At 38.0% G+C, this 20,966-nt stretch overlaps 1 protein-coding gene across 5 annotated transcripts in view; it reads left to right on the top strand.

Annotated features, from left to right (window-relative positions):
- The window catches only part of LOC143365286 (uncharacterized), a 77,130-nt gene that overhangs the window by 6,023 nt on the left and 50,141 nt on the right, over positions 1 to 20,966 (top strand). For all 5 annotated transcript variants that reach the window (XR_013084523.1, XR_013084524.1, XM_076805331.1 and 2 more), the window contains 2 exons: positions 1,646 to 1,855; positions 3,504 to 3,750. Coding sequence is in view for 3 of the 5 variants with exons in the window: in XM_076805331.1 (XP_076661446.1) it covers positions 1,646 to 1,855; positions 3,504 to 3,750 (457 nt within the window). In the remaining 2 variants the exon portion in view is untranslated. The remainder of the gene's footprint in view (positions 1 to 1,645; positions 1,856 to 3,503; positions 3,751 to 20,966) is intronic.

Raw genomic sequence — 20,966 nt, 5'->3', positions numbered from 1 at the left:
AGAGGCAACAGTCGCACAATCGATTACTTTTCTCGCAGAACGGAAACAGAAATTATTTCACATATTTTCCAGTCAGAATGAAAATCCATATGCTAAAAACAATATCTTTCAATATTACCATCGTGCAACACTGTAAAGAATCGATGCTTTGTTATAACACAATGGAGAGTAATATTAAAATGTAAATATAATATTATTAAATGCAATACGGAGTATTGTATCCATTAAAAAAATAGTCTTAAAACATAAAGAAGTGTCTTGAAGTTCAATATTTGAAATTGAAGACTTAAGCCTGCGAATAAAGGATTACAGCTTGATGGGTCTCGATGAGAACCGTAATTGAATTGTTAGGAAGGTTTGGCACAAAGCTCAGATATGATGTAGAGGGATCTACAAGAGATCTTGATGACATAAGCGAGCTCTGGTGGAGGAATTTCAGCTGGAACCACTGGGTACAAGCAACATAGATCTCGGAGACGCTCAGATATCGAGCGTGTGCGGCTTTAATGGAAGTAAACTCGGCCGAGTGTGTTCTAACGGACAACTTGAACTTTTGTGTTAATTAGTCGATTTAATCCACTCCCCTGTAGCAGGCTTCCTTCGACGACGAGATATTATAATGACGAGCGCGAAACGTTATTTATTATAGCTATCGGGGTGCATCGCTGACGAAAAAATTCTAATCCTTCTCTACACTAAAGAAAATTTAATGTTAAGGCTCTTTAGTAATATTATATTTACAAATTGTCCAACAGCCCAATGTTTGTTCAAAAACATCTGTTCTCTTTTTCAGTTCACCTTCATTTGACCCTTACAACTAGCCTACGGATCTCTACGCAAAATAAAATTATTAAAAGCCAGGAGCCAAGTAATAAATTCTTCCTTTAACAATTTTAATAAGTTGAAAATAATACGTTTCCAAGTTCTCCTAATTTTTTCACTATTTTAAGTAACCCCCTTTTAAGCAAACCTCTACAGTGGACTTCTACAATAATTCCCAAGAGTCCAGAATTTTGAAATTTCGAAAAGTCGCATTAACGACGAAACAAATAAACCAGTGAAAAATTAAAAACGTTAATGAATTGTTAATTTCTTCTCGAATAAAAACGTAATTTTTTCTCAGTTTGTTTTACTGTTTTCGTAAAATATAATATAATAACGGCATTTGGCCTGCGTTCGACGTATATATTCCTCATTACTTGATTCTAATTCCGCGCCGTGAGGGATTTTTCAAATTAAACTCCACAGTTAACTGCTTAAACATTCCTCACGGGATCGCAATGACGACATTAAGCGTGCATGATCTAACAAAATGAAAACACGTCTCTGCAACTTAAAAGGTCGAATAAAGTATTCAAGCATCGACAGTCCACAAATCTTATTAGGCAAATGTCCCGCGTCGAAGCTTTGCGATTTCTATTTACATTCGCATAAAGAATTCCACCCTACTCTCTTGCACAATGCTCTCCGTTGTGTATGCTGCAACTGTAGTCGGTCGACTTTCTTCCGCTTCGTTTAAAATTCCGGCAAATAAACCGGTCGTTCTATCGCGAGCATAAAAACGCTTCTAGCCCGACCCCCGACACGACTTCGCGGAGTAATTACTTTAGCTCGCTTGCTAAAAGTCATCGCGATGGCGTTTCAGACAGCAGGATAACCCGAACGCCGACTCGAAGGGCAGACGATGGAGCAGCAAAAGGGCTTTCCAGAGGCGGAGTAGCGAGGTCGAGGTCCGTCGCAGCTCGATGATGAGCTCCCAAGGTCACGCGACAGTTGACGCCCCGAAATCGCCTACTCCATCCAGAAGACGTAGCTCCAGCATCGCGGTCGCTAGACCCACCCCCGATTTGCACAGGTGAGCTATATCCACCTGGATTTGATCACAATATTAAATGAAGAAAGCCACTTAAGTATTAGGTCGAGCATCATTTCCATTTCTTGACTGCAGACCTTTATGCAAATTAAAAATTGTCTGCATTAATTGCAGGAGTCTGTTTCTCCTTTTTTTTCAATTTTTTCAATTAGGTAATCACTTTCTGTGGTTTCCATTTCTTGCAACTGATGCAGGACATTTTGAGCCATTTAACCCTTTGCACTCGAAGCTATTTTAACTGCAAAACGAAACATTTCTTTCGACCTAGAATATGTCCCTTCTATATATTTTTATTTTCATATTATTCATACGAAAATGGTGCAATTTACTCGTTCAATACTGAATATTTATTAAATACAATCATCAGATTTAATAATGTAAAAAAATTTTGAATAATGGTACAGCAATTTTTAGTGGCGCCTTACAGTCGCCATTCGAGTGCTAAGGGTTAACTGTTGCTTTCCTTCTTGATAAATAAAATCGATATTTATTTAGGACTCTACCTAATATTTCTGTACGTATGAATGATTTCAGCGATTTCGAAGAAAAGATATCGTGACTACGAATGAGAAATATCTGATCATCTGTAGACCGTAGAGTTTTCAATTATGAAAGATGAGAATAATTGTTATAGCTTATATAATTTGTTTCTGTTTTTATGTTTTTTTCGAAGGAGAATAGCGGGCCCGTTTTTGCGTCAAAGTATCACACAGTTAAGTTTTACGGATTCAGTCGTTGATTCCCAGCTAGGCGAAATTATTTCTCGATCCGAGCTTTTTACACGGCGATGTTCGAGCATTCGTTTATGTAATTGCCGCATCGATCACTTTAACGTTGGCCAAGTTGAAATTGTTTCCAAAGTTTCCGTACCGCACCCGCTTCCTTATGCAAATGGTGTCCCTTATTATACGTTTCAACGTTTCCCACGCGAAACGCACTTTCCCATTGTTCAGGGAAAAGTTTTCCTGCAATTTTCATTCTATTTCTACCGTTATTATTTTCCGTTGCTATGCTCTGTGCAAAATCATTGCAGGCCAGTTCTGTACTGAGGAGCTTTTTCATTCCCATGTATTTCATCATTCTTCAATTTTTCATTCGTTTCATCATTTTTTCCATTCATTGCAAAGTAACAGCTCTGATCGACGTTTGGAAAGCATTTGAATAAACGCTTTCATTTCATTTAATAGTCATGTCAGCTTCATTAGACTGAAAATGAAATGAGAGGATCATTATAAATGTCACATTCAGAAAATCCATAGTTTTATTATTATATCGTGGATCTTTATGCAAATATAGATTTCCATTGACCTATAAAAATTAGAAATATATTCCAAAGTAGGTCAAGCTTATGTAAGACCCACAGTTCAACAAAAATTGGGTCCATATTGGTTTTCATAAAATCATAAACAAAATAGCTGTTCTATGGTGGGTTCTATTATATTGCAGAGAAGGTAAAAATTATATTAAACATTTACCGAGACACAAACGCATAGGGATCCACAGCCAAACAATAAAAAATATTTGAACCCTGCAAACTTAAATATTTAAATATTTGAATCCTGCACTTAAACCCTTCATTATCTTAAGTTCAATTGAAATCATCATTCTGACAAAAGTTTTAACATGACAGGTTCCTGCAAGCAGAAGCAGGACCGTGGGGTCACCTGTCACCCTCTCCAAGGAGCCCCACGAGGACACCAGCGATCAGTCCAGGTGCTATGTCCTCCTCGTCTCACCTGAGTCCAGGGACAAGCCCCGGTGGCCCGAGTCCAACCAGTCCAGCTGGTCCAGCTGGTGTAACATCTGGATCCCGTGGTCCAGGGTCAAGGCAGTACCGTGGAAGGACCAGCAGCATGCCAGCAGTACCGCGACACAGGGTGAGTCCTGATTCACATGCGGTTTTGTTAATTGTCCGCTGCATAGTCACGACGACGCCTAAATGCCAGGGCGAACGCCGTTCGTCGTGCAATATTGGCAACAAACTTGGCCGACCTTCATCCGCGCTGACCTTTGCTTGGCTCCGATTCGACCGGCGTCCTTCGAATATGTTCTTGCTCCGCTGACTTTCTTCCTGTCCCGTGTATTTTTATTTACAACTCTGGGGAAATCGATTTTTTAAAATCACTGGAAGTGCATATGTTTTACTTGGGTTCTCTAATTGGATTTTTTTAAATAAAATTGTCACTCTTTTAAGAGAAACAGGACTGGTGTCCTATGAAAGTGGTCTCGTACTACTGATTTTCTTCCAGCACTGTCTTTAATTTTTATTTGAAGAGGTCAACAAAATATTTTTTGAATTGTACTAAAATCTACTTACCGGGAATGTTTTTGTTCAGAACATTGCAAAATTGAACAATTTTCGTGAATTTAATTTTCAAGTCATGGCACCGTTAGAATTTTTTATCTGCAATTTATGTAGTTGATTCATCGTGATACTGGATCGTGATAGTGGAAGATGTGAATGAATGAAGTTCCGTCGATTTTTATGGAACTATACAAACGCCGTGAGCGAATGCTCTATTGTTGACCCCTTGCCTATAACATCGTGTTAGGTTCGTGAGGTTTATAACCCTGTGCTGCTATTCTCGGTAAAGCAATACCTCTGAAATAACGCTGAGAAAGGAGGAACACGTTTATTAGCGTCGATTCTCTTGTACAGACTGTTTATTTTTAGTCGTAGTAAAAATGTCAGAAAACGTCACTTTATTTTTACTAGGCCAAGGGAGCCAATTACCGTGCCTGTATTAATTATACTTACTTTTAAAGAAGAATGAATATTAAAAAAGATATATACAATACATATATAATATTATTATTATTTTATTGCTCCATCGATATGCTACATTTGTTGGTATAAATATTCATATCCTAAAAGTTTGACCGATTTAGATTTCAATTTATACTTTAATGGAGTCATTTTTTGTTCGCTGCAGTGGAACATGTAAATGATAAGCTCGCCCCTTAAAGAATCAACTTAAATTTCATTAGAGTTCATTTAAAAATTGTCAACCTTGAAATAGAAAAAATATTTAAGGTTTCTACTACTTTCTACTTTCTAGGATCACGCAAAGTTATAAATAAACTGCGAAGTTCGCATGGAAAATAAAAATGTTTTATCACAAACGAGATGTTTTAAAAATAGGACACGCTAAAAATTAGTCAACTAGTCTGGGTTTATCTACAGCATACCCTTTTATAAAAATTCTGGGAAGAGTTTTTGCATAAAATGTCCATTTTGGGAGCACTTTAGCGAGCAGATAAGTTCCTATTCTCAAAGGAAACATTTGCTCGAGTATCTTGATTATGATATTCACACAGACTAGGGAGAGGAATAAAATGTAAAATGTGTTTTATGACTGTACGGTTTTTAATTTTTGATAGAACAATTCCAACAGTGAGATGATACAGCTTTTCTATAGATTTTCGGGAATATTTCACAGTGGCAACTGTGCCAAAGATGCATTCCATGGACTTTACAAACTTGGAATTCCACGAAAACTCATATTCTTCGTTCAGTATCTGATTGCACCGAGGGAACAGTGGAAGTTCAGTAAAACTTCATTGAAATTGTTGACTCTTGTGTTTTGTGTGATCGTGTCGTGCTATTAAGATCTATTGTCCAGTTACAAGGGTTTCTCGGTGTCTTTGGCGAAGTTAACTCATTAACTCCCTCGTCGATCGAATATAATACGCGCTGTTCCATGAACAGGTTTAAGAAATAATTTTTATCATGGAGTGTCCGAGTAAGCTAAGTTTTGTTAGAGCTTCTAACATGCAGAAAAATTAAAGAAGCAATTACTGTAATCAATTTGAACTTTTTCAGTTTCAATCTTGGCAACTAAATTTCCTTGGTGTTTAGGGATTTTTGGACGATTGAAAATTTTTGGAGGTTTGGGGAATTTTGGGGCTTGGAAACTATTGAGCACTTGGAACTTTTTGAAGGTTTTGACTTTCTTGGGGGATTTTTGGGGGTTTGGACATTTTTGGGGATTTTTAGAGGTTTAGGGAAAATTCCTATTTTTGGTGGTTCGAAAATTTTTGGAGGTGGGGGGTCTTATGAGGGTTTGGGGATTTTTAGGCGTTTGGAAATTTTTGGAGGTTTAGGGAATTTTGGGGTTTGGAAATTTTTTAGGGTTTGGGCATTTTTGGAGGTTACGATTGTTGGGGGATTTTTGGAGGTTTGGGGATGTGGAAATTTTTGGAGGTTGGGGGATTTTTAGAAGTTTAGGGAAAATTTCAATTTTCGAGGATTTGAACATTTTTGGAGGTTTGTGGTCTTGTCAGGGTTTGGGAATTTTTGGGAGTATGAGGATTTTTAGGAGTTTGGACATTTTTGGAGGTTGTAACTGTAGTTACCGTGTTAATCAAATACATACTTAATGCCCGTTCTTCTCCACGCAAAAAAGTAAGCTTCTTATATTTCATATTTTACATGATCAAATATTTAGTATACCAGGTTAAGCGAATCAGGAGGAAGTAGTATTATAATTTTCAATTTTCTAAAAACGTGAGGGTTCAACGTCTTAAAGACTGTTCGGGTTCCTTGAGCTCAGGGATTTGAATTTTTTATGAGCTCTCGAAGCTGTCGGCACGTGCTGAAAGTTTGCGAACGATCGATAACTATGAAGCAATATACGATTCATCGCAAAATCTGTCGCACGCTACAAATTGCCAGTGTTCCTCGCTAATACCGCTCGCATAATTGCCCATCAAATGCAGTCACTGTACATGGCTATACTGGAACAACATCAGAATGCTTCGAACAGCTGAAATTACCGATAAGAGTTGAAATTCTTATTTGCTTTAGTATAATTGCTAAAACATTGAAAACTGACGTAATTTTCTACATTCCACATTTTCTCTGATAACAACATGAATTATTATTATAATACGCTGTTCAGTCTACCGTTAAGCGCGTGTAACACTAATTATATTTTCTTTAATCCTGCGTCACCGGAAAAGCCAATATCTGTTAACTTGAGACGGTAAAAGTGTAAAAATATCATAAAAAAGGAAAAACGCGAGGGGAAAGCTTCGCTCGAGATTTTTGTTTTATTAAAAGGCTAGTGAAGTGTACTATTAGATTGGTACAAAATTAATAACCGAATTGCATTTCACGTGTACGAATTAAAAATTTTTTTATTGCCTGATCTATCTGTCTTAAAACAATTTTTAAAAATGCATTTCTACTTTTAATCAATTCTGCAAATCGAATATAATGTTAATAATATTCTTAAACGCTTCTAATGTCTTCACAGTTTCGCATTATACCTATTCATCATTGGCACAAACACATAAAATTATAGTCATTATTTTTGCTCTCATTTGATTTAACACGATTCAAATAACATAAAATTCGCAGCCATTATTTTTGCACCAGTCTAATTTCCCATGATTTAAATAACGTAAAATTCGTACTCCGGCCATTATTTTTGTAGTAATTTAATTTCGCATGATTTAAATAGCGGTGACATTTTGTCGTAAATCTTAAAATTGCTTTCAATAATAATTCACGGCGTCTCCGTTCAATTTTCAAGGGAGCATATTCGAAAAAGGGCGGTGATTTCACGGTTTTTAATAAAAGTTTACGGCGACACTTCGCGCTCGCTATGGCGTTCTCGAAGTTTATCGCACGCCGCGCGCCGTGTCGAAGTATGAATAGCAACGTGACCGGAAATTAATGAAACCGGAACGTTATTGATCTTGTTGCAATACGCGCACTCCCATTGTAAACGAAGAAGTAGTTTGTCGGAGCTTTTCACCGGCGCAGATGAAAATTTGCGAACTTAAAGGGGATCGCTCTCAACCTCCTTTTCTAATGAGGAGAATAATGAGAAACAGTCGGAGAACAGTTGGTGTTTAATTCCACAGTTTACTTAATAGGGGGGGGGGGGGTTGGAACGACGAGCTCGAAACACGAAGAAAAGTGCTCGTTAAAAACTACTGCAATAATATTAATAATTCGATTTCATTACACGGACGGGGCGCTGCTAGAATCCAAGAGCTGAGAAAGAGGACAAAGGGTCATATGCGTGAAGCTGAGAAGAATTGTAGAAACAAATTTTGAAAAATAATATAGGCTAAATAAATTAGCTTTTGCTAAAAAAAAAACCTCAGAGAAAATTTACAAAATAAGACAAATTTATTTTTAAAATTTCTTTCAATTTTTGTTATTCAATTGTTTATTTTAAATGGCAAAAGTTATATCAATCAATCTAATGATGTGACAGTAAATTGTGAAGAAACTTGGAAGGTAATTAATCGTTTCGACACGTGAACTCTTCATATTATGGCTGGTTTTTCGGAAGAAAATATCTGAAGTCATAATAGTTCACTATACTCCTGTGTTGCAAGTGTGTGGTATTGGGAGTGGAATAGGCAGCTGCTATCACTTCAGGTATCTCCTTTCGATAAACTGACACTGGCAATCCTTGAACAACACGGTTGATTAATTGGTTCCTCGTTATTCCATACCGTGTTACACGAGACTTAGAATTCTCTTAAGATTTCCCGAAGAATAATCTCTTTCGTGTTGGCTCTTGACTTACGGGGCATCAAATATAACGTGCTATTCAATTTGAAAGTCGTTTGCAATGATTTTTGCTACGAGAACGATCAACAACACAGTTGTGGTTAAAGTATAAATGTTCTTGAAGATACATTTTATCGGAGAAGTACCCGCTGCCGGGCTGAATATCGACAACTTGTCAATAATCACTGCGATCAAGCTGAAACATCTATCTTTCCCATCCGTTCAGACCTTCCCTTTAACTTTTCGATCCCCTTCCGTTCCAATTTGCAATTACGAGGAACCATCATTAATCGTTGTTATTGATTCACTACGGGAATAATGACTTTTCTGCGCGCATAAATTAATATAAAAGCGCCGCGCGACGTAAATGAAAAGAAATTAGACCGAGGATCTCCATCTTAGTCTTGATCTAAGCCCAATCTTCGGGTCCGTGCTGTGACATAGATCGTGTAGGGCAGAGAAGGACAGCGCATGTAAACACGGACCGCACGACACTCGGCGACCGCGGCCCCTCGGGGGGTATGCCCCCCCAGTGGAGGGGGTAGGCGAACGACTAAGTTCGTGTAGCTCCGTTCGACTTATATCAAGAATTTACTGTAGAATAAAAAAAAATTATCTTGATATTCATATCGAAGCCGAGTAGAAAGTCTGTAATTGTGTTAATACGTTCAGAATATTGTGAAGATTCTGTAAGATTCATTTAATTTTTCCAGTCTAAGGTGAGTCTAAGGTGATGCACCCAATCACTGTGAGGTTGCCAATTACTGTGCCCTTATCAATTATATTTATTTTTAAACCATAATGAATATTGAGAAAGAGATATTAAAATTTGTTCACTAATATTAGGGGTACCCATAAGTAATCGATTAATTGCAAAGAATTTGTTTTGCCTTCAGTTCTGTACCGATCGTTGAAGAGGAAACGCGTATTCTTTTACAGTTTTCGGTAAAGCAGCCTGTGTTCTAAATATTCTAAAAAGTATAATTTTTACAATGGCGGGATATAATTCACTTTGAGTTGTTGAAACCTGGAGAAACAGTTACCGCTGAGTTGTATTGTCAGCAATTACAACGGTTGTATTCATAACTATTGAAAAAGAGGGCATCTTCAGTCCACAGAAAAGGTGTAATACTGCAAATTGACAATGCCTGGTCCCATACAGCGAAACTCACTCAGGAAAAAATTAAAGAATTGCAATGGGAAGTTTTTCCGCACCCTCCGTACTCACCGGATATTGTTCCCTCTGACTATCATCTTTTCAGATCTCTGGAGCATTATTTAAGAAATAAAACATTCACTTCTGTAGAAGATGTAAGGAGGCACCTTGAGTCATAGTTTGCTTCACGAACCCTGGATTTCTATAAGAGGGGGATTGAAAATTTGCAGGAGAGATGGCACAAGCTGTCCTTGATAATGATGGAGATTACACAATAAATTAAGAAATAAAAACTTGAATTTACTACAAAGTTTGTTTTAGATTCCAAAATAATTGATTACTTATGGGTCCTCGTAATAGTTAAGTAGTCCAGGTCTCTGGCTAAAGAATCACAGAAACTCGGGGATCGTTATAAGAATAATAGTTTAATAGCAATACGGACGATTCAATATCGACGATCACAAATACAAGACAAACGTACTCCAAAATGACGGACACCGGATACCGGTCTGTGAAAGAAGATCGGTAGAAAAAGTCTCGGATTTGCAGTTCACCCTTCAATTTCGAAAGCGAGACCAACTTTGTGCCCGCCGCGTTGCACGTTCGCGCAATCGACGTTGAAAGACAGAGCCACCGTGATCTGCTCGGCGAGCTGTTGTTGCAAGCCGAAACCCAGTTGCAGATCCGTGTTGAACTTGCACCGGAACGTCGATTTTTCGTCGATGATGTATTTCGCTGCTGCACCCACGGTGTAGTCTTGGTTTCCGCCGTTTTTGTACATCAAACCGTTTACGGCGGTCTCCCATTCCTCGTTCACTTGAAAGTAATTAGAAACCTGTCGTTAGCCACTGTGAATATTTATCGTAACCTGTGAATATAAACCCGGGCTGAACTTTACTTAAGGAAACCAGAAATTTTCAACTTTTTTTTATGCAATCCTGTAGATTTTGACGAGAAAAAGCCGAAAATCCAAGTTTTAATCCTAGGAGATCAGTAGTTCAAAAGTTTTTAGCGTTTTTGACAGGTAAGGGCGCCGCCACTTGGATTTTTGGAATTTTCCCATAGTAAAATTTAATAATAGTAATTAATAATTTTCTCATAATTCTTCATCATTTTCACGTAGCGTCGAACAGTTTACTATTTCATATTCGGTAAAAGGGCAAAACATCGTTTTACTAACATATTTGCAGAACACCGTTATCTCTGATGACGTCATAAACGATGTCATTTGCATACGGGTCAAGCATGTAACGAAGTCGATATTTTGAAAGCTGGACGTTAACAAAAATTGTTGACGGCACAGAAATCCCGATAAAAAAATGTTTAACCGTCACAGAGAATATCGATTTTCCCGATTTAATTAGGTCACCGCAAGAAGAGATGGTCGACGGAAGATCTTCGTCTCTGTCGGCGAGAAAAGAATCGCGGATGGTTGTTAATGAGCTATGAAACGCACGGTCAGCCTACGGGTCGTTACTTAGGGGCCCCGTTAATTGCGTAACGCACGCATTGTACGAATATAATGGGGTGTTCGTTTACAGCTTACACGGTTGCGGACAGTAATTGGAGCCCCGGCGATACGGACACACACGTGCAATTATGCATCGTCATTTGAACTGACGAATTCATAACTACCGTCCGGAATAATCTTTATATGTTTATTAATCCGGAATAATGTCTTCGCGCGTTACCTCAATCCGCGCGGAACACTGAACTTCATGCATTTTAAACAAACGCCGCGCCGGCGAAGAAAGCCGAACAGTTTTGTTAACGAGCGCGATGGTGAATTTGACAATTTATCATTCTACTGTAATAACTACGGATTTTTATGCGAAATAAAAATTGTCCGATTCGTTGCAAGACACGGAAGCTGCGCATTTATCTCTTTTTAAAATCACTAGCGAGTTGAAAATAATATATCAGAAATTTCAGTTCCCTCAATTTTTTACTGTTTCACTTATTCAAAACAGAAATTATTTTAGGATTAAACGTTTCAATATGTTGCCTGTAATTACTATAAATAACGATCTAATTTGGCTGAAATTGATGTTTAGAAATGGTCAAAAAATCATGTCACCCACATATGACCGTCGTGGGAGTCAACGTGTTATGAATAACATTATGTAAAACAATCGTGATCGTACAATTAAAAGCAAGAAATTTCTATTATTATTGAAATTGACAACATTTCGATGTTGTTTGTTGTCGTTTGACGCAGGCATTCGTTGATTGGCATAATGCATGATTATATAATCGAGTCGCATGAAACGGAACTAAGAGAACGCATATGAGGTTTCGCAATTTCAGTCAATTCCCGGCGACACAGTTTTTAAAATGTATTTTAATGAATGGGAAAGGGGAAATTGAAACGGAGGGAAGCACCGTGTGCCAGTTCCACAAGTTTCTATCAATTTTTAATAACCCGCCGCTTTTGAATAAAATATTTCGCTGGAGTTATTTCTATCCGATGAAAATATTATATTATTCATCGGGGTCTAATATTACTGAGTCGAGTCACAAATAATTATCTAGTAACGACGGGAGCTATTATCAGACGCTGTAATCACTAGACTGCGGATCTTCATGCAAAATAGAAATTTTCTACCTAAATTGCGACAAACTGGAGCGAAATAAAAATTTCATTTCTTGCTTAATATGTTTAATGGGCTGAAAATAATATAACAGTAGCTTTAAATTCTTCTAACGTTTTTACTGTTTTAAATTGCATCCACTCATTTTTGTCGTAAATGCATAAAATCCGCAGTCTAGTAATCACAGCTGTCTAAACATGAAATTTATAAAGTTGCGGCATTTTTTAAACTTTGTAGACCACGTAATGAAAAATTTAATCCGTGTAACAGAACCAGTCAGAAACAGTTTCTACGAGGAAGATCATATTTCCTTTCACCACAGATACCTTTCTAATTTTCAAAGCGAGCAGAACAAGTTGGTCGAGAAACACAAGAGAAAGAATCGCGCATACAAACAAGCCCGTCCGCAGGGGAATGTAAAAAGCGGCGAAAAGGAAAGTAGCACGATTCGAAAAAACGAAATGGATGGGAAGAAAATCGAGAAAAGAAGACGACGACGGCAGAAAGGAAAAAAGAGAAACGAAATCCCCCACATCCCGCAGCGGCTGTTAGTCCAGGATTATTTTCACCTATTTCCTTCGGATTTATTTTCGTCTCTTGATAGAAACGTAATTACATTTCCTTCCATGGGAGGCCCGGGATTACGAAGAATCCACTGGAAACGGGCGAAAGGTATAGTAATGCCTCGATCTATGCGAAAAATTCGATCTCTTGTCCACAGTATTGAACACAGATAAAAATAGTGAGTAAATAAAGTATCGACACCAGTGAGACAATGTTAATTTAGTGACAAAACTCTTTTGCGTCTAATTGTTTTTTTATGAAAGTTTCACAAGCGTATCCGTGACATTTTTCTGAATAAAATGATACCCAACATGATACAGTTTGATTTGTATTTGTTCGTTTAATCCACGATCTAGTGGAACCTCTATTATCCGAACTGATCAGTGGAACATTATAGAACAGTCATTTAGTTACAGAGTTAGATCAATTCACTGATTCATAGACTGCGGATCTTAATGCAATTGAATGTGTTTACACGTATCTAAAATTCAAGAAAATATCTACATTAACAAACACCAATGATTATCATGGATTTTATAAAGCAGAAAAATTAAGATTTGTACTGATTTGTAGAATAAATCGAATTAGAATTGTACATGAATCGCTTGAGGTTGAACTGTTCAGGATTGAATTCGGATAACATCAGTTCGGATAAGCGAGGTTCTACAAAATCGTGGATTAAACAAGTAAATGCAATCCGAATGGTACCGTGTTTGGATTCATTTTAATCGGAAAAATGTCACGAATAAGCTGACGAGGGTTTCATAAAGAAATAATTAATAACAAAAAAGTTCTGTCAATTTTTGTCTCACCGATAAATGTAATCCCATATCATGTTACGAGCTTCTTTCGTAACTATCGTATAATTTTTCGTAACTATCGTGCATAACTTTTTCACATACATCGAGACACCGCTGTATCATTGTTTCGCGGGAAAATAAGTAGAAGGGGACCACCTTCAAACCAAGAATGATCGCCGAAGTAAGTTTTCAACGGTAATTGCGAATATCGATTTCGGGGTAGAACGACGGCAATCCCCGTGCAAAATGGCCGCGCGGAAATTATGCACAGCATGGCTTTGTGTTCGCGCGAAACGCTGTCCATTGGATCGGACGAATCGGAATTACCCGCTCCTAGTATTCATCCGAAAAGAATTAGCCTCGCGCGGTATGATTCCGGTATGAAACGGGCACGCGGATACAATTTTAAGCGTAGTTTCGGCGTACAGACGGGAATCGGAACAAAAATGCCCTGCCGGGCAATTTTCATCCTGCTTTTTCAACGATCCGGTACCGTTGTTTAAAATTTCAATGAACCTCCGCTGATTCGTTTCTGTTCTCCGATTCGATGAACTGCGCGTTGATCGAATGGTTTGCGGGCTGTGATTGTCTCTTTATTTATTTATCGGGGAAAAGTTTCGCGATTATCTGGAAAAGAGCGAGGGGCCTTGAATTATGTTGTCACTTGTGAAACACTTTCGTTGAAGTTTGATTGCGAGCACGACACACTACTAATTCTGCAGAGTAGGCGAATACCTTGACAATTTCTAAAGGTTTACTTATAGAAAGGGGAAATGCATCAACTATAGAAAAGGAATCGATACTTTACTCTTTCATAAAACATGGAATTAAAAATTTATATTTCTATGCCGGTTTTGTTTTTACTAAAACATGAATTCTGTACAGTATAAAGAAAAAGTCAAAAAATCGAAAACCAGCATTTGCTTTGTGAAACATGTGTTGGTCAAAACATGTCTATCCGTCATTCTTTATTGACAAAAAAAGCTCGATTGTTTTGTTGACAGAAACAGTTTAAAAGACTCTCGATAAAAATAAAACAAAGCTGTATAGAATGACGATAATAAACATAGCAAAGGATATTATTATTCTCTTTCGATCAAAATAATGCAAAGTTTAAATTAATGCAAATTATAATTGAATTATTAAAGAAAATATAATCCCTCGTGCAATAATATATATATTATTGTTCTGCAATATCAACGATGCCATTTTTGGAATTCGAACTATATTGCCATTTGAACAGCGAAACAATAATACGTTGTCGCCTAGATGACAATGCCGTCGAAAACACGAATGCAATGTTTCTTCTGCGTTTTTAATTCGCACATGTCATAAATTGATAAACGGGGTGAAATTTAAAAAATTCACTCGACTGAACCAACGAAGTATAAAAATAAAAATCGTTATCGGATGTTTGCGATGGACTCGAGTTACTGTTTTCCTATCGTATTGGTATGGATAACAAGATAATAGGAACAAATTGCATTTTCTCGTCTGCCTCGACCCGAAATATACAGGTAAACAGACAGGTTAGTATTATTGTTTCTTCCCCTGGAGCGATCGATCAGAGAGCTTCAATATTTATCGATCAAACCCGACAATCCGAGTAAACGCGCCAGCAATATTGTACTCCGTAACTTTTCGATCGTCCAGGACAAGAAACTCGTTAATTAACTCGGTGCTCAGACGTCGATAATTGGCAAGGAGTTTTGAAAGCGGAGCTACGTTTTAATTGCTTCCCTTAGAAATTATACGCGGAGAGAAAGAACTTAATCCATAAGAAAGTCACTTTAAAAAATAAATATATAAGCATCCCCAAAGTCCTGAAGACATTTAATTTTTCCTGACCATAAGGAACAATCATTTAAATAAAGGTTTCCTCTGGTTTAAGACAATGATGAAAAATTGAGATTTTGCGTCGCCAATTTACCAAGTGCTGCAAACGTTCTAAAAATAGAATAAAATAATTGATAAAAGATTTTAGAGAAACAATGCCCCATAAACATCTGCTGCTCCTCTCTTGCCAACCCAGATCGAAAACACATAAACCAAGTGTTCCCCGAATAAAAAGAGAAGAAGGGCAAAGGTGATTGAGAACGATGCACCGGCACGTGTACAAGAGGATGCACTCTTCATCTACGGGCACGGCGGGGATTCGCGATGTACGGTTTAATGAAATTGCGATCCCCTTTGCATTTCCTCTGGCAAGATGTTCCCTTTGTGATGGTTCCGCCCTTCCGTCTGTCGGACATTCGCAACGTTTAAGCCGCGCTCGCAGACCAAAGTTCGCGAACAGATTGCCAGCGAGAGAATCCGGTCCCTAGCTGGCCGGAAGTCGATGGTCCTGAAGAACTGGTCGGTGTGTCGTTGCTTTTGTACCCTTTTCATCCCTCTTTCTCAACTGCGAAAGAGATTACACGCTGCCGAGGAAATCAGTGTTCAACCCCCACCCATCCACCCCCACCCCCAAGTTCCTAGAACGACGACCTTCAACTCCACGGACGCGTTCGATGCTTTCCTCGAAGAATCACAAAGGCAAAAGCGAAGAATCACCCTTCCAAAGACTTGAATCTCTTATCGGAGATGAGCACAGTCATTTGTGCTCCCTTTTACCTCGTTTTCAATCTACCTAGGGTAAACCCTCCAAGGTCAGATGAAATTTCACCCTGTAGGAATTTTACGTGACTTGGATATAGTGGAGAATGGTAATGGTGATTTCCGGGATGTTTGTTTAGGGTATCTGTGTTTCAGTGAATTTGCTTCGCAGGACGTATAGACTATAGCTAGCTTCTCAATGAATTTGTTTGCACAGGGTGTAAAGAAATGTTTGTATTCTAAATCTTCGGATCGACGAAGATCTGTAAAAAAAAAGTTGCCATAAAATTGTACTTGACCTTGAGTATCCAGGTGAAATTTTTTCATCTCTACGATGCAATGAGAAACAAAATTTGAACTTGAAAAAGGTCAAGGACAATTTCGCGACAACTTTTTTTTACAGATCTTCATCGATCCGAAGACCAAACGTTTCTTTACACCCTGTACCTCTGATACTTTAATTGTGAAATCAATTTTGCGGGTTGAACGTAATGAATCGGTGGTTATTAACGAAGATGAATATAAATTAAAGCCTCACCTTTGTATAAAACGGACAGTCCGAACTCTTGCGGTATCGAGTTGCATCGAAGGTGAAAGTCAACGTCCCCGTAGCTGAAGGCCATGCCGACGTCGTTCTTCGTCATCCTGCTCGTCTCTGTGCTGAAACCACCCTGGTAGCCGATTAAGAGACCTTTGATGGCGGCAACTATAGAGCCCAGAATGTTCACGTTCGAGTTCATGTCGCTGGCTGCAACAGAGAACACAATGGCCGTAGTGTGCGAACGCGTGGACGCTTTTCAAAGATCGTTCCGATCATTCCAACGATTTTTAACGCGTTTTCACAAACTGTCCACCCACCCTCTTTATACTAAATTATAGTATGTTGTATTGGAAACAGTAACGCCATCGGGGATTGAATTATGGCGTTGAATCGCTCGCACTATCACAGACGTTCCATCCAAGCATATTAAATTGTACTATTTTATATTAATATTACACTGCCCGGTGACACAACGTTCGCGTCGCGCAAAACCTATCGGGCAAATGCCGGTGACGCCGCGTTGGTGTCGCTTGGAAAGTCATCGAACAGTGGCACGTGTTGCATGTGTTTTTATGTTCTGTTAAAATGTATTGTAATCACAATATTTTCGACCCCCCGAAACACGCCCGGCAAAATGAATCTTGGTCACGCGTACGGACGTCGAAGTGTTAAAAATAGTGACGCCGTTATAAATTAAATTACAACGTTGCGTTGCTCGCATTTTTGCAGACGTTCCACCCACCTCTTTCATGTCATATTATATTAAAAAGAGCAGCAAAATTATAAACTAATTCATAACGTTGAATTGCTTGCATTTTTCAAACGTTCCGCCCGTCTTTTTCGTGTCATATTGTGCTATAAATGCTAAGAAAATTATAAATTAATTTGTAGCATTGAAGAGCTTGCATTTTTGCAGACGTTCCACCCACCTCTTTCATGTCATATTACAGTAAAAAGGGTAAGAAAATTATAGATTCATTTACAGTATTGAATTGCACAAAAACATACCAGACAATCATTAAGACAATAATTGGCACCCCCACAGTAATTGGGACCCTTACCCGATTTGTTAAAAAAATGTGACGCTAATTTTAAACTAATTTTAATGTGCATAGAAATATACAAAACAATGAGAAAAAAGTGATCGTTTCTGATTTGATATTGTGATTAAGACCATGTTGGAGCAAAAATATATAAAAATGGAATAGTAAATGTATAAAATATGTAAAAATTAACGTGGTCCAGGGGCTGAAGACTTGGATACAGCTGAAGCATGAAAAAATGTTTGAAACGTGCCATGTCCAACTTTTTCGTTAAATTAGAGAACGAGGCGTACTGTTCCATTTAAAAATCTGAAAAAAATCGTGAAGGTTTTTTATTTGCTGGAAAAATTTCGACGATTTTATTGTTGAAAATTTGGCGTTGATTAAGTAACGCTGTCCAAAGGGCTAATGTTTTCAGTTCAGTTATCAAAAATGTTTTTTCAGTCGACGCAGTTCTCGCGGCAATCATTTTTATTCGACGGCGCGGCGGAGTCGTTCGCCTTTGAAGGGCCGCGTTCTGCATGCGACGCGCTAAACGAAACGTTGATTGCATTTATTAGCGAGTGAAACGCGCAGAAAAGATAATTCCTTGCAAGGTTGAATTTTTTCATTAAAATTCCTCCGCTCCTACAAATAGATTCGCTCGCTAATAAGGGATGCGCAGGGCGATTCACCGCTGCAGGATGAATTCAGTCCTTTAATTTCTCGGTTGAAACAATCGACTTTTTTTCACTGTCAAAGAGGATTTACACAATTCACGATATTATAAAAATTACGAAAACTTGTACAACAGTCCTGTCGAGGATTTTTCTAAATATTGAATACATTTTCTTCGAAGAATTAAATTAAGTAATTACGAATTATTGAAAACAATTGCCTGTATTAAATACACATATTCACAATAAAAGTGATAAGTAAAATTTTAAAAATTGCTATTCAGACTAAAGAAATGAGTTGAAAGCTATTTTTCGACTGAAAATTTCAATCACGGCTCTAAAAATGTGAATCGAAAGGTGCCCTTAATTTTTGTTATCGGGACAAAGGGCCGGAAATGACATTTTGAAGAAAAAAGTATTCGGACCGACCCAAGCGTTCAGACCTTTATCAGATCGATTTGTTCTTGGTCTAATTAATCTTTCGACGACGGAGAAACCGTAGGAACAAGAATATCGTTGGAAACGTTTGCCGCCTCCGACCGTTTATGGCGTTTTGTTGGTAAACATGAAACGTTCCGTAACCGATTCCCACCGTCTCGAACGTCGAAACTCGAATTTACTCGCGAAACCATTGTTCCACTGACAACGCGTTTAGTGTCGACAGTGAAGTGTGTCGTGCGCAGTGCATCAACTTGGATCTTCATTCCGGTGTTTTTACATCGCTCTCTAAAACGTTAGTGTTCTTATTAGATCGTTCAACTAAAGTGTTCGAATTGTAAAACGTCTTTGGAACAACATTTAACATTCAACTCTTAACTACCCAGTTCGTCAAAATGGCGAATATCAGATTTTTTCTTTTACAATTCGCGAAGTTAGAGAAATATTCTCTTGAAAAATGATTTAGTATGCTTCTTTATTCACGGCCATGTTACCAAAAATCAAAAAGTTCAGTTAACAGAAGTTCTAGTGATAGCATACGAAGGGGGGTCACTCGGGACCGGAATATTATATTCTTTCCACGTCAATTTGTAACTATTAAAAATTAATTGTTTGGGATTTTTCCATGTGGATTATTATCAATTCCGATAAATAAAAACAGATTTTAAAAACATTTGCTAAAATGACTTTTGGGGAAAATATTAAAAATCCCGGAGGTTTGTAAGATTTTCCTAGTTTTTATTTCCGTCACATATGCAAAGTATTATAAACATAATTATAAATAAATAACAGTTTAAAAAATCCTTAGGACGTCGATCGTTTCACCTTCGCACGCTTAACCTCGCGTTGTAATTAATTAGGAGCCGGCTAGTTTTTCGGGACAACAAATGACGGTGGAACTGTGACCCGCAAAAATTTGCATTACACCGGTTGTCGATGTTTGATTATTCAAATCGCGACATTAATCTCCGTTCCTAAATTTTAATTACGCATTAATTCCGTGGCTCTGGAGGCGAGGAAACAGTGTTCCTGGAATCATGAATTCCTGTAAAATCAAATAACGCCAGGTGGAAAATCACTTATTCAAATGAGGACAGCCAATATTCTACGAGCACAACGCGCAAACGGGAATAATTTATTTAACGAACGTTTCGACATATTAACTACGCAATGCTCGATTGATTTCTCGCAACGGAATGCATCGAACACATCGACTGCTCAAGATTCTTTTACTAATAGGGGACAATCGCTGACGTCATAGCAAATTAATAAATTTTGCGTATCTATCAGACTGCGAATTTTAGCATTCAACTCATTAAAATTATTAAAAAAAGAAAAAGAAATGAATGTCTATATGCGTCCTGTGTCGTGCATTTAATCTAGGCAATTTTTATTTTGCATAAAAATGCAATACTCGTATAATCAATAAAAATGATCAACGCTGCCTGACCTTTAAACTCAATTGTAAAAGCACAAAACATATGTTCCAAAAAAATGCCGTGAAGGGGATAGGTAAACTGACTAAGATCGTGTAGCTCCGTTCGGCTTAGATCGAAACTTTACTGTATTGCAAAAAAAACTAATATCAAACGTAAATAGTAATGAAATTAACTCATAAGGTGGAATGTAAATAGTTATTATGCATTTTGCAACTTTCCGCAAGAAAAAGAGGGGAAAACGAGCAAATTGAACTCGAATTCATTTTTTCCAGTGAGACACGCAACCCGTGGGAGAAAAATAATATCCGAACAAATATCGCAACTTTTCGAAAGCCGATGGTGGGCGTAACGTTGCCGTTGCGAGTTTTAAATAAACCAAGCAACGTTCAATTCGTTATTGTTCGTTCTCGCGTTGCCATTATTAAAACATGCGTGCGTGTAGACAGTTCTCTGAAAACGCGCTCTCATTCTCGGTCAGGCCTTCGGAAAATTATTTAAAGACTGAAACAAACTAACAGATCGAACAGTTCGCGTTGATTATCTCCTTGACGCAGGTGGCGCCGATTTTTATCGTTTTCGCGGTGGTCGACGGGTTGTAACTAATTTCCGTCTGAAAACCGACGTCCGCAATCACGGCTGGGTTCAGCACGTGACCGACCGTGACCGTTCCGTCCAACGTCCATTTTTGCAAAAACGTCCCGCATTCCTCTGTCTTGTATTCTGCACCTGCGGTGCCAG

Source organism: Halictus rubicundus, chromosome 2 (assembly GCF_050948215.1).
Source record: "Halictus rubicundus isolate RS-2024b chromosome 2, iyHalRubi1_principal, whole genome shotgun sequence".
NCBI lineage: Eukaryota > Metazoa > Arthropoda > Insecta > Hymenoptera > Halictidae > Halictus > Halictus rubicundus.
This window is presented reverse-complemented; position numbering and strand designations above follow the sequence as displayed.